At 40.1% G+C, this 17,350-nt stretch overlaps 1 protein-coding gene across 4 annotated transcripts in view; it reads right to left on the bottom strand.

Moving 5' to 3' along the window:
* Positions 1-2,161: 2,161 nt before the first annotated feature.
* mapk8b (mitogen-activated protein kinase 8b) overlaps positions 2,162-17,350 on the bottom strand; it is a 36,141-nt gene continuing 20,952 nt past the window's right edge. Inside the window, exons 5-12 of one of the 4 annotated variants that reach the window (XM_085465694.1) lie at positions 16,243-16,408; positions 14,889-14,999; positions 14,056-14,127; positions 12,105-12,287; positions 9,560-9,684; positions 8,519-8,582; positions 7,027-7,104; positions 2,162-6,553 (exon numbers count right to left, since the gene is read on the bottom strand). In XM_085465694.1, the coding sequence (XP_085321820.1) occupies positions 6,363-6,553; positions 7,027-7,104; positions 8,519-8,582; positions 9,560-9,684; positions 12,105-12,287; positions 14,056-14,127; positions 14,889-14,999; positions 16,243-16,408 (990 nt within the window). In that variant the 3' untranslated portion in view covers positions 2,162-6,362. Of the gene's footprint in view, positions 6,559-7,026; positions 7,105-8,518; positions 8,583-9,559; positions 9,685-12,104; positions 12,288-14,055; positions 14,128-14,888; positions 15,000-16,242; positions 16,409-17,350 lie in introns of all 4 variants that reach the window. The other 3 variants (XM_085465692.1, XM_085465691.1, XM_085465693.1) reach the window with 3 other exon arrangements.

The raw sequence follows: 17,350 nt of genomic DNA, 5'->3' as shown, positions 1-17,350 counted from the left end.
GGGACTGCTTGTCTAAAGTCTTAGCCCAAATAGCAGATGCTGGCTAATAATCAATCCAATACTGGCACACCTCACAATCCTGTAATACTTAAACTTTGAATGATAGAATAAGCACAACACAGTGAGCATATTTTGATCTCACAGAGATAATAAAAAAGTGAACCTAGCTTCAAAGTGATGCTAACTGCCATTCTTTCAGATTAGCAACATAAAACAACTGCACTGTTGCAAAAAGTAGAGTTTTCACTTTTTACCAAGTAGGCTAAGTTTTTTAGTGGATTTATGATGGCTGATGATCCCATTCAGAGTAAAACGGTCCAGGAAGATAAGTTTTAAGATTCAGCTACTTTGGAATAGATAAGATGCAAGGGTACCTAGACCTGGGGTATAGAGTACGCTTGGGGAGTGTGATTGTGTGTACAGTGTCTATTTATGTCTGTCTCCACGTTGGGTGAGTGTGGAGTAAGTGCATATGAGAGCATGAGGGTGGGAATGGATGTTCGTTTCTGTGTGTGCCTGTTTGTCTGTGTCTATATGTCAGGTCGGGTATCAGACACCACCTCTCTAGGGGCATCTCAGGCCCTCCAAGGTATGGAGGCCTATCTCCCCCCACCACTCCCCCTGTCAGTGGCAGACACCCTCAGACATCGGTGCGTTGGTGGTTCTTGGTGTCCGGGGATGGGCGTCCAGGTATGCACCGGCTCACTCCTGGTGGCTGCTTGTCGGGGCCTGGAACGTGGGGCTCGCTCGGGCCCCTTCGGGGGTGTACACACAGGTGCTCACACACACAAACTACACCCTTTTTGGCTCCTACCTCAAATTACACTGTGCGCTGTCGATCTTACGTGCTGCACAATAATATTCAATATTTACTGTTTTTTACTGTTAGATTATCGCAATGATGTTGTTCATTATATTGCTCTCTTTTCTTGCTTGTTTTCTCTTTTTTCTTTCTCAACAGGTGATTGAAATATGTATTTTTTGTCTGTTTGTTTTGTTTGTTCTTTGCCCTTTATCACCGTTCCTCTTCCCCGCTGTTTTTCTTTCCCTACCTCTCTTTTTTTCTCCCTTTTCTTTCCCCCAGTCATGTCTGTCCCGTGTGTAGCAAGTGAAAATAAAATAAAATAAACAATAAAAACAAAGGTCAATCAAATGGACCAATGCGGCAAGGCCGGGATGGTCCATTTGGTGAAAGAAATCCGTTGGGCATCTTTCTTTGCCTTTAGACAATAATTCTGATGGCAAAAGAACCAAACGGGACAGGCGAGGAAAAAAAAAAAAGAAAAAAGGAATAGATAAGATGCCAGGATGTAGACGTACATTGTGTTTTTAGGTTCTCATTCAGACCCAGCTCTTTGTCGATGCCTAGCTTCTTATTCAAATACGGTCACTTTGGTTCACAATAAGCAGAAAACAAAACAAGATGGCAACTGCAAAAAATACTAGTCACTGATAGTTTACTTTTTTTCTTCCGTTTCCACAACTGACTGTTCCCATCCTTGTTTCAGGTCATTTGGTCTATAGCAGTTCTTTCCCAATGACATCACTCAGGCCATTAAACAAAAAAAAAAATCAAACAAGCCATGAGTGGTCATCACTTGTTAATCTTAACTATACCTGCAAAATATCACAAATAACCAAAAACACACACACATCAATACTTGTCCTTAGCTGATGAATATATCAACTGACCCAAACTGATTGTCTCAACAGAAGCTACATTTTGATTGAAAGGGTTTCATGAATGTTTGACATGTGTGGTGATGTTTAAGGACAACTACATGAATATTTTTTTTATTATTATTTTCATTACTGTTATTATGGTGCTTCACAGTTTGCTGGTCCTAAAAGGTACTTTATGTAATTACCCGCTGCGAATCTTAAATAAACCTTGCACCACCAAGGGGCAGTATTTTACCAGGTGGTATGTTGAAATGTTTGATTTTTTTTTTTTTTTTAGCCCAAGACCACTTTCTGTATCACCCTTTTCCAGGAAAAATGTGTCTTTAATGACTTTCACAGTTAAATAAAGATTATACCGAATATACATATTCTGTTGATAGTATTAGTTACTTCTGGGAGGATTTAAATGCAGGGATTTACCGCGAGTACCCTTAAGAACTGCATTTGTCTTTATTCACAGACACAGACATACAATGAATGAATCAAAGTGTATTTGTTTTATTTGCAGTATATTTTATTTTTTTCATTTTTTTTTCCGTTTTTGAGTTTTTAAGAGGTGGCATCATCAGATCCCAATGCATGTATTCTAGTAGTGCACTTCTTTGTGGGTTGCAGTTTTTTGGGTGTCGCAGATCCAGGAAATCTTAAAACTACTTGCATGGCTGGATTCACTAGCAAACATTACAAACCAGCACCATACATATAATGAATTCTTGTAGGTATTGACTCATTTTTTGTGTGAGTTTCTTAACAATATTATTCTAAGCATGTCCCCAAATCAAAAATCTGTCACCCATGTGTGAGTCAAAGAACTTTCGGTCTCTGCATCAAACTCCAGGTGAAAGACTTTCTTTGTTTCTTTGTTTTTTGACGGGTAAGACCAAATACGTAACATTTTGACTATAAACAAGTCACAGAAATAAAAACTGATCTTATTCATTTAAAAAAACAAAAAAACAAAATCAAAACATGGATTGACAGTACCAAACATTTTCTTTACCTTCAGGAGACAGCTAACAAAGGCTAGGCCCATCACATACTACTCGCACAGTTTGCTGAAGGTATTGCACATTTAGTTCAAAAACAAAAAGAAAACAAAAAAAAAAAAAAAAAAAAATACATATAACAATTCTCTTACTTCTAGGTGAAGTATACATAATGTACAAAACTAGAAGTCTGTTGAAACCGACAAATAGTACACTTTCAAATAAATAAATAATGGAATCTGTTATTCACATGTCTTCGATAGCTAATTCTGCAGGCGACTATATGCAAGAACAGGCAGAAATTCAGCGTGAGGTAGTTCATCAAAGCTGACTTGAATCAGAATGAAAGTGGTTGAGAGATGTAATAATGACAAAAACAACAACAACCTCAGAAGAAGAAAATACTCCAATTATTTGTTCCTACCGATGGGCTAAGAAAATTAAGAGCACTTTACAGAACATCATCTTTCTTTTCAGCTAATATGACAATTTGATGCATACCACTGCTTCTCTGCATTAACTGTGTCATTTAAAAAAAAAATCAATTTTTAGTTTACAACATTTAGTTAGAAACTAAATGACTGCAGGTTGATTTTGTTGTGCTGTATGGGTGAAGCTCCACAGCTGCTAACGCTGTACTTTGTCCTTAAACTTGCAATCTTTTTAATAGCCACGAGTCGGCTATTAAAAATAAAGCTCGGAGAAACAGCACTCTGCTCTGACCTCAGTAAACACTTTCCTGTTTTTATGTAGACGTCATCACAGAGACTGCGTCCATCTTTTATACTTTAATACAGTGTAGCTCAGTGTAAACGCTAACATTTGCCTCTTAACACACCAGATATTAAGCTAACACCAGGCTGCCATTTTGGATGCTAACTGTCCTGTAGCTCACTGATAGGGCCAGCTTTTGCTTTGTAATGTAAAATATTAACAACTGTGCAGCTAAGTGATAGCCATGTTTGTCTGCTGATATATGAAATACTATTGGCTGTGCAGCTAAATGACACCAGCGAAGCTAGTAACATGACAAAAAAACAAAAAACAAAACCAACAGTTGTTTCGCTAATAAATTACATGCTAGCTCAGGAAAGAAAACATGCCACCCTTTGGGAAAATCTGTTTTGAATAATGTGTGACTGTTGATCTGATAAGTTTGGATCTGATAAGGTTTTGGATAACTAGCTGGCTTATGTAATATGTCCAGCTTAGGACTATTAGCGAGCATTAGCCATCACAGACTGGTGCAATATTAGGCGTTTACGTTAATTTTACTATAGATAATTTTTTAGCTATTTAGACATATTTTATGGTTCAACCTGATTGAGTAAAAACCACTAGATGTAAAGTTACTAGTTGTTATAGATCAATAACATGAATAGGGTGCGAATTCAGAACCTGACACCGACAAGGCCCTCAGTGGTGTTAATATTTGAGAAATCATGCTGTTAATAAATGGTTAAATATCTGGCAGAGAAGTTGCCTGAGTGGAGCTACAGTGTATGCTACAGTCTAAAGATAATGTCACCACTGAAAACAACAGGATGCAGACGGTGTTGTCTTACACAATTTGACAATCCTAGCACTGTAGCATGTACTCCTCTGCTGTCAGCATCCACGATCCACGTGAGAGCGCATCACATAAATAAATATTATGCAAACATTTGGTGGCAGGCAGATTTGCTGCAAGAAAATAAGCTAATATGGCTAGCTGATTCAATATGGCAAGGACATTCTTTTCAGTTAATACAAGTGTTATGTGCTATATGTGATGTGGCTGCATGGCTCTGCCTTTTTTCTACTAGTGTCAATCTGCCTTTCTAATATTAAACTTTATCCAAAGCTTTTTAAAATACTAGCATGAATTCAGTCGCAGAGTTTGCTCATATAGTTTGATCCAGCACTTAATTTTTCTGTCCATCAGTCAACAAATTAAATGAACTACTTAAAGAAAATTACATGTATAAAAATTGTCATTATTCTATATGTTGGTTGCTGTCACTGCAAAGAAACACTTCTTTTTACTTTGATGAAAGACCTTGATAAAACTGCCTCTTCTTCTGAAATGACTCCAACAAATGCATAAGCACCTCAATGCATACGTCACCACCACCTTCTCCTGCAAGACACCGCAGTCTCTTGCTCAACAGTCCAAAACCAAAACAAGTAGAAAAATATACAACACGCTCGTGAGAACTACGACCTCCCCTCGCACGTCACCGCTCTGACATGGAAACTACTGTTGTTATCCAGAAGCTGACGGATAAAATGCTCCCTCCTACACGCACTCAGGAATGAATGACAAACAACAGGCACTTTTCCTTTCAACACAAAAATCATATACACTTAAAACAGGACGCTATTATTGCATACAGTAAGAAAAAATTTGTTTCTTTTGACTCTGGTTTTTGTGCTGCTAGGTTATATAGAGATAGTTCGTTTGAGCCATAGTTACAGGCAAGTCTAGTTCGCAAAGTGTTCGCTGATTATTACGAAAAAAAATTTGAAAATTAAAAACAAAAACACATTACTAATAACGGGATCTGAGAGTAAGGAGGCACACACCTTTTACACCTAACCGCTGTCGCTCCGAGATGCCAAATATCAACACGTTCGCATGCGTTCTCGAATATCACGTCGCCCTACTTGACCGAAACACATTCCACTTACGCCATCGCCGACTTCACAACCTCAAACTACTCTACGTCTTACAAAAACCTCCCGAAGCACAATGAAGAACATTCTGAAGTCCTGAATTGATACCGAAACTATTCCGCCTATCTACTTCCAACGTGTCGCACAGCCATCTGCAGATAAGAGGTACTTTAAAAGCACTTAAAAATAATACAGAAGACAGTCATCAAGAGGATATCCTGCAGGACCTAACTGTGCCATAACCAATCCTGTAGTAAGAGGTTAAAAAAAAAAAAAAAAAATCAAATCACATGGTGAGAAAATGTCAGCATTTTTAAATGATGGGAAAAATACGTTGATTATAAAGCTTTCGTTAAAGTTAAAATTTACAATGAAGAATGTAGTACTGACTCAAAAGAGTTCAAATAAAAGGATATACATATGATCTAATATCCACATTATGGGAGAGAGAATAGAAACGGGGGGAGTGCTAAGACAAAGTTCGTCAATTAAATTAGGTTTTCAATGGCTCACTGCAAACTTGTATCGAAGAGTAAAACTACATCTACAATAAAATCTGTACAAACTCAATCTACACGTATATGGCAAATTGTAAAAGCAGTAGCTTAACAAGTGGAGAAAAAAAAAATCACATTGAAACATTTTACAGATATTTCTTTAAATTTTCACTGTTGGCTCATACAAACCGGAATATAGTGAAATGATAAAAATTCTCTGATCATCTCAGGTTTCTGAAAAAATTAAGAAATTCCACAATAAATTACAGCTAGGACTCAACTGAAAAGAAATCCTAATTTTGTTTTTGTTTTTTAAAAAAAGAAAAGAAGTAAAGAAAAAGACTACAGCTTTCATTAAAAAAGAAAAAGATCTGTCCTTTCAGAAATGTTTCAAACAGCTAGCTAGTTAAAGCTACACTACTGAAGACGAGCACGGAGGGGAAGCAAACACAGCGGGTGGGTCTAGGGGCCGGTGTCGGGCTGGTGGTCTTGGATGTGACCAGGTGGCGTGGCCCAGCCCAGAACCAGGTGTAGGCGATAGTCATCTGCAGCAGCCCATTGGGCCGGAGGCTGTAGCAGCGGCGGCGGCAGGGCCCGCCGTCTCCAGGCTGCTGTCGGTGTCGGTCAGGGTCGGGTCGGTGGACATTGAGGAGACATCGTTGGCGGAGGTGGAGGAAGAAGTGGAGGGATGGTGCTGGTGGTGCTGCTGGGGGCTGCTGCTCACTGCTGCACCTGTGCTATGAGAAGCAGGGATGGGCCTGTGGTCAGTCACGGAACAGCATTGTGCTTTAGCAGCTGATCTAATAAAGACGGGATGGTGAAGGCTGGTTTTTACATTTGACAAACCAACGAGTGGATTCATTCTGAACCACATGCCGTATAAATGCCTGAATGTATCCGGTTTATCTACACGACTTTGAAGATTCACCGAAATAATAAATAAATTAACACAAATGTGAGCGCGGGTCACGTCAGGGCCAACGCTGTTCGCATCTGCTCCCATTAGAGCGATTACGGAAATGAAATCAAAGCGCTGCAAATGTTATCTGAAGGAAAGCATCTTAGTCTCAGATACATTACAATCACTTGCAATATAGTGCAGCAGCCGTGATCATGCGCAGACGTCTTGTGCAGTGCAAACATATTCATCTCTTCCATTACAAACTCATTTTAAAACCTTCTCTCACATAACAAAGTCCACCAACCTATGGACGCCGGCTGTCCCCTGATGACGCCGTTCTTCGTCCTTTCTTCCCAGTCTAGCACTTCTTTATATATCAACTCTGTAACAAACACAATGAAAGCCATTTATTCAGATCACTTTAAAAACTGAAGAAGAAAAAAAGGGTGAAAGACAGTTTTAAGATGAGGTCATGCACAAATGTTTTTCTTCTTTTGGCAAAAAGCTTCAGACTAAAAAATGGTAATAAATGAATGCCCAGTTTACACGGGAACATTTCACTCTAAGGAGACAGAAATGGGACAGTGTGTCTTCAAGCCATCTGTGTGTCACATTTACACTTTCAGGTGTGAACCTCCTGTTGTTATCACTGCTCTGCTAGGACAGGGGAGCTTAAAGATATTCAAAGGAATACTAACATGGAGAAAACACCTCTTTTACTATTAAAAAAATCTAAAAAAAGCTCAAATATTTCCAAAAACCTGAACCTAAAGTGATGAGCTCACCATTTTGCTCAATCTAAACATGTGACTGGACACAAGAAAAACAGCTACTCAGTTTAGTTTTTACGGCATTTAAAATTAATTTGAATAATAAAACATGCATATTAGTTTAAGGAAAAACTGGTTCTACTTGTTTTGCTTGTTTTTCAGTTTGTTTTGTTTCATAAAAACAGATGTGATTGTATTTAAATGTAAGAGTCGTGCTAGCTAATGCAGCACTTACACTGTGCCCACCCCATTCATCCTTAAGGCTTAACACCACTAAAATCAAACGTTTGTCATTAAGGACAAATTAGCTAGCGAGAACTGAACCTGTATGCATAAGATGAGCATTTTAACATGGTAGCCTGTGGGTATTTTCTCACCAGTATAAAGCAACTCTAGCATTTAGCACCTCAGCATACGCTTCATTTTCTACCCACAAGGCTTCCAAGCATCATAATCCAGGAATATGTATTTTTGTGAATGAAGCAAACAGGCTTTAAATTTACCATTTTCACATTAAAGGAACAGTTATGTTAATAAAGACCCAGCAGGAAGGTGATGCAGGTTTGCACACCTTAGTATTTGTGACTAAAAACAGATGACGGGGATTGTAAAGTAACCGTGAAGAATGAACTGCACTAATTTTGAAAGCTTTCATTCATTTTGCAGACTTAGACTAAACAAAAACCAAATGTAAATCTGCATTTATACACCAATGAAAATTAGCTTTTCCCTCTTCTCTATCTTTCTCCCAAGCCGGTAAAGCTCTGATGTTCTGGCCGAGGGGACCAACGGGGGAAATATGCTGCTTTGGACACAGAGTTATTTTCAGCAGAAAATGAGGACTACGTGTCTGACACTGGGGCATTTATGGTTTCTGACAGACTGTGCAGAGGAAAACATGCAACTCCCTTCCAGAACAAAGATTAAATGTCCCACAGGCTGTGAAGCACAAAGCTAGACCAACCTTATGCATCACCCTGTAAACGGCTAAGTACTTATGACAGGAGAGGAGAGGATCCTTCCTACCTTTCCATTCCTCCACTGTGTGCTCCCGCTCATCCAGCTGCTTGTCTGTGATCACCGGTGGTGGCTGGAAAGAAAAACAGAATAATGTGTCTTTTTACCAAATGGTCACACATTCATATCACATCCGCACACATTATAGACTCAGGCCATAGCTTAAACCTCTCCCTTTTCTAACATTTAACAGAGCAAAGAGAAGATGCTGATGCTGCCTCTTTAAGAGACAAACGCCGACGCTAGTAGCCTCTGATTTATGAGTGTTACCAAACCAGAGGTCAAATTTACAGAAGTCATTCACATACAGCAGGTGTATGAGGATGTCTCGGACTCAGTGAATCCCGAGTTGAAAAATACTGGCGACTACAAGTGGTACCCTCAGCCTGCTATTAGACACACCTATGGTATTACTACATCACCTTCTTCAAGTGTTCACAAGGTTTTCATAAAATCTGAGACTCAAACCCATCTGACCCATCAGCCTTCAGGCAGGGGAGAGGAGGAAAAAGCAACAATTCGCCTCATTTCCCAATCTGCCAAAACGCAGTCAAAAATCAATCTGCACTGGCTGAGTCACAGCGTTTCCAAGGAGAGGCTTCACATTTGTCACCATCTCAATTTTAGAGACTGAAGCACAAAGACACAGCTTTACAGTTTGTAGTCTTGAGACAGAAAAGGGAGCTTAAAATGGCATTTGAAAGGTGTTAAACTTTACCTTTTCACTTGTTTTACAGGAAAATGTTCAATGTTCTACAGAGGAAAGCTACATTGCGGCATTCCTGCTAAACTTCAAAAGACCCTTAAATCGAATTTTCCCATCAGCTATTCAATATGAGGGATATATTCCAGCCTAAAGTAAATTATATTACACTTAGAGCGGCTTTGATGTTGCACATTAAGGATTTTTTAAGAGGTCTGAAATGGGTAGAGCTCAGGTGTGATTGCCATAATCAATGAACATAGATGCTATTAGCAGTGATAACCACTTCCATGTGATTATCACTCAAACAGGAATGCAATGAAAATACACGAAACTCAAGTACTTACTGCCTCCACCTCAGTTGGGTCGTACCACACGTTGATATAGGGGTGCTGGAGAGCCTCATCCACTGAGATCCGCTTTGATGCATCTATTACCAGCATCTTTGATAGGAGGTCACGGGCTTGGCTCGCTGAAAGGAAATAATTGAACATAAAAAATATGCAGGAGTGTGCGGCTTGGTTGATGAGATGCATTTCCTGTTGAGATGGGATGTTGGTGCAGGAAACAATGTAGGCAGCAACCGCTTTGAAATGTAAACGAATGAGTATCCATGAGGAAGGGAAAAAATTCATAACATAATTTTCGTGGTACCACTTATAAAGTCCTGTTTTTCCATAAAGGAAAAATTCTGCTTATATTAAGCTCCAAATGTATATTTTCAGACCCATTTTCTTTCCTAATACAGCGTCAAATCACAACAGTCCCTTCAATATTCTTTATATTGTGAGGTCCCTTCAATAGTAGTGAGAAAACCCCAACAATCAGACAACCCCCTATGAGAGAGCAGGTGGTGACAGTGGGAAAGAAAAACTCTTTAAAAAGGAAGAAACCTCCAGCAGAACCAGGCTCAGGTAAAGGGAGGCCATCTGCCAAAATTGGTTGGGGGTTCACAGTTGAGATTAATCCCCATTTGTCTTATTCTGTGACCCTAAGTTTGCCTCTATCTGAATCACACTGACCATTCCTTTTTAAGTTAAGGCCTCACTCACATAGAGACTAGTCACACAGAGGTCACTTGTAATCTACTAATCGTGAAGGATTACAGGAGTTTGCTCGTTGTTGCCAACTTGTTTGCAAACATTCACCAACTAGTTGCTAAGCAGCAGTGAAACTGAAGAGTGAGATGCCACTCAGAAACAGAGCACGTTCAGCTTCAGAGTAAAAGCTGTGTCATTGGTTGATTTCAGCAGTAAGACAACTTTTACTTTCAGGGCTAAAATTCTCTGCACCACACTTTTTCAAGTTTCACTACTGCTTGTTGATTGGCTAGCAAGTTTGGGCATCAAACCACGGGCGACTGTGCCAATCTACTAGCAATCAAAGCAATCACAAGGTGGGTTTTTTTTTTTTAACTCATTAAACTTCTTTATTCAAGTAAAAGTGAAAATGTACAAGCTCTGAAATATACCCAAAATAGTAAAAAGCAGCTCTTTGAAGGACATTTCTACCAGCTTTTTTCGTGCCAAGCTAACTGAAGCTCTTGTTCTTTTAATTATATAATGATAAAATGTAGCAGTCCATGGGAATACAAACGTTTTTTGTTTTTCTTTGCCTCTACACCTAAACAGAAAAAAAAGAGCAGTCAAGGGTTAAAGTGGGATTTGGCACATGGGGGAACGCTAATATTGGTGAAAATGGCTGAGTGTACGGAAAAGCACCACAAATCACAATAATTCCTGTTGTGAGGTCCACAAGGTGGTTTTTGGTGCAGCGTAGTCTTTGTGACCATTTTTACCCAGGGAATACATATTCTACCCTAAACTAACGGAGGTTAATAGGAAGTCATGAACCAATCCTGTATGACTGAGAGAATTAAACTTTCTTGTGATTGGCTATCCCTCCCAAGCAAAAAGTCTGAACGGTACATGGTTAGAGCTTATTTGCTCACTCAGAGGTTTGTACCTGTGATGTCTATTTTAGGGTTTTGACACTGACTCACACAGACCTTAAACTAGAAAAAAAACTGCACAAAGCCTTTAGAACAAATAAAGCCAGCTTTCAAAACACTGCTCCCCGATGCTATCCAAGATGGGAAACTCACCGAGGTTTTTGCCTTTTCAACAGAGAACATGTATCCACTTTTGTCTCCATTTGAGCCTGTCAAGGACATCCGCCCTGATTATCACACATTGTTTCACATTCTGTATGAAACCTGACAGAGTGAGTCATCACAGCTAATTGATGTTGATAAAGCAGAGAACTTGAGGGGGGAACACACTGTCATCACACATTCCTACCTCTGTGAAGTAACAAGGACTGAAAAAGAACGACTTTTTATTTTTGCGACATCTTACAACAGCTCTGTGGCACTCACTGTGAGTGTTCCTGTCACCACCTCTGCATTTACAGAGAAAGACACGCTTGAGGTGAATTCCTCTTCACAGAAGAAACAACTTTGGTGCTGCCGGCTTCTAGAATAAGTGGTTAAGCAAAGACTGCCGCCGAGCAGTGATCTTGCTTTGGCTTTGCTGTCAGCAGATATTTGTTAGGTTGCAAACCCAAAGCACATGTGGAGGAGAAGTTCATATCTATACGTCCTTGAATGTGTACTCACTGACTACCCACGGACTCATTTGTTACACTTCCAAATGCAAAAACAACCCCCCCCCCAAAAAAAAAAAAAAAAACTCTAAAAGGTCACAGATGATAAATTCTACATTAAAAAAGAACAACACAGCTTTACAACAGTGGTTTCAAGCAGTAAAACGGAAACACACTGTGGCATAACTAATGACTGCCTCATTGCTCCTACTAACAACCATCCACCAAAACTGTTTCAACACTCATTACCTTCTTATGCTTGAGTAAGAATTTACAAGACACCCCTACCTTTCAGTTTATTGTGCTCAGAGTCTGCAGGAAACAGGACATCAGGGAAGAGCTTCTCGAAGCTGTAGCCAGCATACCGTGGCCGGTTCTCCACATAGGTCCTCACGGACTGGTTGAGCTTCATCAGGAACTCCTGAGATGGCGTCCCCAGCTGCTCGATCACCTTGTTCCACTGGTCAATATCTTTTGGTTATAGTGTTAAGAAAAGCGTACGGCTGGATTGGAAAACAAGATGCTCCAGTTTGAGAGAAGTTTGAGGAATGTTTGATCTGGTTTGGACATGTTCCCCAAATACTGAGCTGATAAAGAAAGCTCAAACAAAACAAAACAAAACAAAACAAAAAAAAAAAAAGAACGAAAGCAAATGACTACAACCACAAATAGCTACAACACAGCTTTGAAACTAAACGATTTTCGTTTGCACATTATTCCTGTAGAAACCTGTTAGGATGGGCTGAGTGGGATACACACAATCTGAAAAAAACAATACACACATATTTCAAACATCTGCACTCTGCATAGCTAGACGTCAAGTGAAGCAATGTGAGGTTCACCTGTAAGACATCCAGATGTTGGAAATACAAGTCACACACATGTAAGGACAGATAACACATTCAGACTGCTTGTTCACATCTTTGTTCATCCTCAAACATGAATGAACAAACAGAAGGAGAAACCTAGCCTTGAGAAAACAAAAAGCTCTGGTTGTTAAGTTCCTAATGCCAAAGTACATTTGCTATGATTGATTTTTTTTTTCTTTATCCTTTAGTCTGTTGTTTAGCAGCTTTTGTGAATGTAAATAATTTGCATAAAGACAAATCAAAGCTACCGACTGCTAGCATCCTAGTAGTAAGCTAATGAGGAAGCTAGCCTTTAAGCCATGTTTTCAACCAAACACCCTACACTGCTAAAAAGATCCGATAAAAACAAATCAATTGACAATATCATCCTTGACTTAATTTAAAGAGGATGGCATTGACACAAAGCTACAGAGTGGCCTTTTTTTCACATAAAAGGTGGAGCTGGCTTTTGGATCTTAAACTAAAACCAATTGGGGAGGGCCTAAAACCAGCATTCTCTCTAGTGTCCAACAGGGGGCGATACTGGTGTTTGCAAAAAGCCTTGTTTGAAAGTTTGTAGTAAAAGTTTGTATTTACCTCGGTAAATACTTTCCTGATCTTATGGGCTCAGTCACTTATTCTGAATAAAACTTTAAGTCCATTATGTGAATTTTTGTTACTTTAAGTGTCAGAAAGCAGGATTGTTTAGGATATTCTAGCAACTGCGGACTGATAGTCAGTGAATGTGCAGTTTTACAGTCTGATACATAATACACCTAGATGATGAAATTCTAATGTCGTATTGAAGTTTAAGACTAGGAACTAGTCGGTGACATCATGATCAGCCCATTAATAAAAACCCATAACTACTAAACAAAGGAGCTCTTTAACAATATGTTGTTATATAGGGACCTTTTTGAATCAGGGCATAAAATGCCTGTATTCTTTCCCTCCACTGCTTCACAGTTTCTCTAGTGGGATCAAATAGGGTTGTAGTGCATGTTTACTTTCTTGTTAGAACCATTTATATTGAACAGGGTCTGATACAGCATAATAGAAGTGCTAACCTTGGTGTAATAAGACTTACTGGGTCACCTAAATAGATTGGAGCCATTATTCTTGTCACCACATAATTAAACTTGTACTTTGCCTGCTGTAAGAAGCCAGCATTTGCCATGAAAGATGGCTACAATTCTTCCAGCTCTGCCACTGCGAGTGATGAATGTCGACCCTGAGCGCAATGTCGTCATCGCTCATTAAACAGCAGGTTTGGCAGGTTTTTTTCCCCCCCCTTTTGTGTGCAAAGATATGAACAAGATGTCAGACAGAGGATGGGACAACGGTCGTTTGAGGAGGACGGGGGTTTGGATGGAGGTTCAACTTAAGGATACGATCAGTGCCTGGAAACAACACACTACCCCGGACCATTTCAGCCATGATACAGCCAACAGACCAGACATCAACTGAAAAATGAAATGACAACCACCGAATTAGCATGCAGGACTGAAAACCAAATGGAAAACAAAAATGAAAATAAGAACAAGAGGAGAGGGGAAATTATAATCCATAAACACGATGATGTTCGTGCAAGGTGACACATGACGCAAAATGACCTGCATGCATCTGAGAGCACTCTCACACCTGGATCAGTGTTTAACAGGTGTTTGTCTCCATCATAGCTGCAAAAATGTGTGTTTACTTCTCCTTCAGACCATGACTTTTAACATTTATGAGAACTTTGTTTTTTTTGCAAAAATGCAATTTAATGTTCTCTGTATCCTCACTGCAACTTAAGCTGGAAAGTGTTATCTAATGATGCCAAGAAATCATTTTTTTGTGTTAAATTTTAGATTAAGAGTTTTTCTTTCACATTACAACAAAAGCCATACGCTAAGCAGTTCGAGGATACTGGAGGGCATTTTATGCAGTTCACTTCTCAGCTATGGCAGAGCAAACTATCAATTCTATTTCAGGTCTTTCATGTGACAGTCATGGTGCTCGAAGCAACAGTGTTGCTGCTCGAGTGAGTGAGGAGGGAGTCGAGCCAGTGGATCTGCAGGAAGAGCAGGTGGGCGGCTGCAAGTCAAGGTGTCAGGCAAATCCAAGAAACAGAATTTCTATAGCTGCGATGTATTTGATGAGAAAGAAAAATAACAAAAAATAAAAATCAGGAAACAAAAGAAGATCTGAAAAGGTGACTGTTTTGAGGCCATCTTCATTTCACATGAAATGCCAGACACTGCTACAAGCAGCTCAAGGATACAATCCCTTCCTGGAAAAAGGATTTTGTGGCGAACCATTTCTGCCATAATGCAGCCCACAGCCCAAATATCCACTACATATGCGCAGCATCAAAGGAGGGAGAAGAGAATAACCCAAAACAATGAAATAAAATAAGAAAGAAAGATGCAACAAGTCAGCAGGAAAAAAAAAGAATCAGGTCAGTGTTTCTGATGAGCATTAGTTTTTATGAGACCCTCTAATTGTTTTTTGAGAGGGGACTTGTACTACCTGCACCTGTGCTCTAGGGCAATATGTACACTTTAAATCAACAGAATTTTAAAAGTAACAAACAAACAGTGCAGCTCTCCAATTACATTTAGTGTTTTTGCTTCCACCTGACTCTCAGCATGTTATTAGCCAATGAATTCAGTCTTTATTTCCTTACTGGGACAGAACATTATAACAAAACTGTTGCACTCGTGGGCTTCTCTAGACATTTTATGTCCAGTATTACGGTAACCTAATGAGCTGTGCTGGCATTCACCTTACAGTGTCTGCAGCTCAGTGCTGATAATGTCAATGTCTCACACAATCACAGCAGAGAATCTCAGACTTCCCACAACAAGGCCATCTTCTTAAAAGGAAATGCTCATCTAACACAAACCACCGGCACCACAGCTGCACCCAATGCGTCTCCCTAGCTTTTACTGCACTGTTATAGATTTTTATCTATATACAGAACTGAGGTTTTAGTGGTGATAGGTTTTAATCACATATCGCAGTACATCTCTTATGCTTCGTTTCATCTCTGCTAGCTTTGGGCTGCACTAATTCACAGCACAGTCCTCCTAGTCCTCTACTAATCTTTCTGCTCAACTATATGATATTGGTGCTCTGGCATCTAATGGATCAATATGACATATTATACCATACGTCAACTTCTGCGCTTCAGACTGCCTTGCTCAAACTGTGATGTGTTTCAAGCAGGGGTGCACGGTGAAACTGCTGAAGCATGCATTAGTGCCTGTATTCATACTGAGGTTTACTTTTTGGCTTAGCTGAGCTGAGCTCAGGCAACCTGTTAATAAAACATCAAACACATGCTAAAACACTGCTGGGCACCACAGTCCTCAGACAGGAAGTTCCCCACAAAGCACCGATGCCACACATGCCAACTCCCCCCCCTGAGCGTAACCTTTACAGGAAAAGGGAGTGTGTGCCTGTGTGTGGGAGAGAGTGTTTGGGAAGTGATCCTGAAACATCTCAGGGGGTGAGGGCCATGCAGCAGGCCAGGCAGCAGCTCCTCATTAGCCGGTCGCTGTCAAGAAGCCGCTTCATCCACTTCCTGCACTTACCGTTGGCCTGGTAGCCCATTCCCAGGATGACTTCAGGGGCGCGGTAGTAACGCGTCACCACGTAGGGCGTCATGAGGAGACCAGTGGCGGCCGTCCGGGCCAAACCAAAGTCCAGAATCTTCAGTGTGCAGTCGGACTTTACCACGATGTTGCTGGGTTTCAGGTCCTGTTCAAACACAACACCACCGCAAAAGTTACAACCTGACATAGATTAAACATTTCACAAAAGACAACTAAAAGACTTGACTGAAAATCAAACTCGCTTTGCAAGGAGACTTTTTTTTGGTGCAGGGACAAATATTCCTAGAAATGTCTATATATGGGAAACACAGTCGCTGGTGTAATGGGGCTCAAATATCAGGGTTTGTTTTCCCTCAGAAGAGGCGATCATTCTCTCCTCTACTAAATGAAAAGCTGATACCCACCGAAAGGATGATGAATCACTGTAACCACAAAGTCTTTGTTTTGTTTGGTTACACCATTTCATCCTTGTTTATCTGTTCTCTTGAGTTCAGTGTGTTCTTTTCCCTGTGTGCTTTTTTTTGGCAATGCTTCCTTACAAGAACTTAAAAAACAGCCCATCTGCTCAAGGGTGTCTCCTCTCTTCTGAAGCTAACCTGACAGAATCGAGAGGAACTATAAGCAATCCTGCGATAAAGACTCATTGCCTATGGCTATAACCTGGCCATATGCCAGGTGATTTATTGCAATAATTTCCCCCTTTCAATCTTATTTGCATGCAGGCTAATCTGATAACATCTTAATGAGCCTCGTCTGGTTTTGAGAAGAAAATAAACAGACTACACCTGAAGGGTACTCACTGGCAAACGCTAATTTCAGGAAATCTTTAATGCGCTACAGCTGAAAATCCTCCTGATAATAATTATCATCACTTGTTAATCATAAGAACATCAGACTGGAGGGCTAAACCACAGTCAGTCATACTGCCACCTCCATAGGTAGCTTCTGAGCAGCTGAAACAGACCAGAGAGCTCTGATCACTGAGACAATGCCCCCAAAAAAACGAGAGCACGATCTCTGGCGATCCGTGACTCACGTTGCATCTGTTCACCTGATGAAAGCTTCGCGTGCCAAGCTGTGCCAGTGT

Source organism: Copadichromis virginalis, linkage group LG8 (genome assembly GCF_057382275.1).
Source record: "Copadichromis virginalis isolate Kocher_CV1m ecotype Utaka linkage group LG8, C_Virginalis_male_GT1.1, whole genome shotgun sequence".
Lineage (NCBI taxonomy): Eukaryota > Metazoa > Chordata > Actinopteri > Cichliformes > Cichlidae > Copadichromis > Copadichromis virginalis.
Note: the sequence above shows the minus strand (reverse complement) of the source record. Positions and strands in the feature narration are given on the sequence as shown.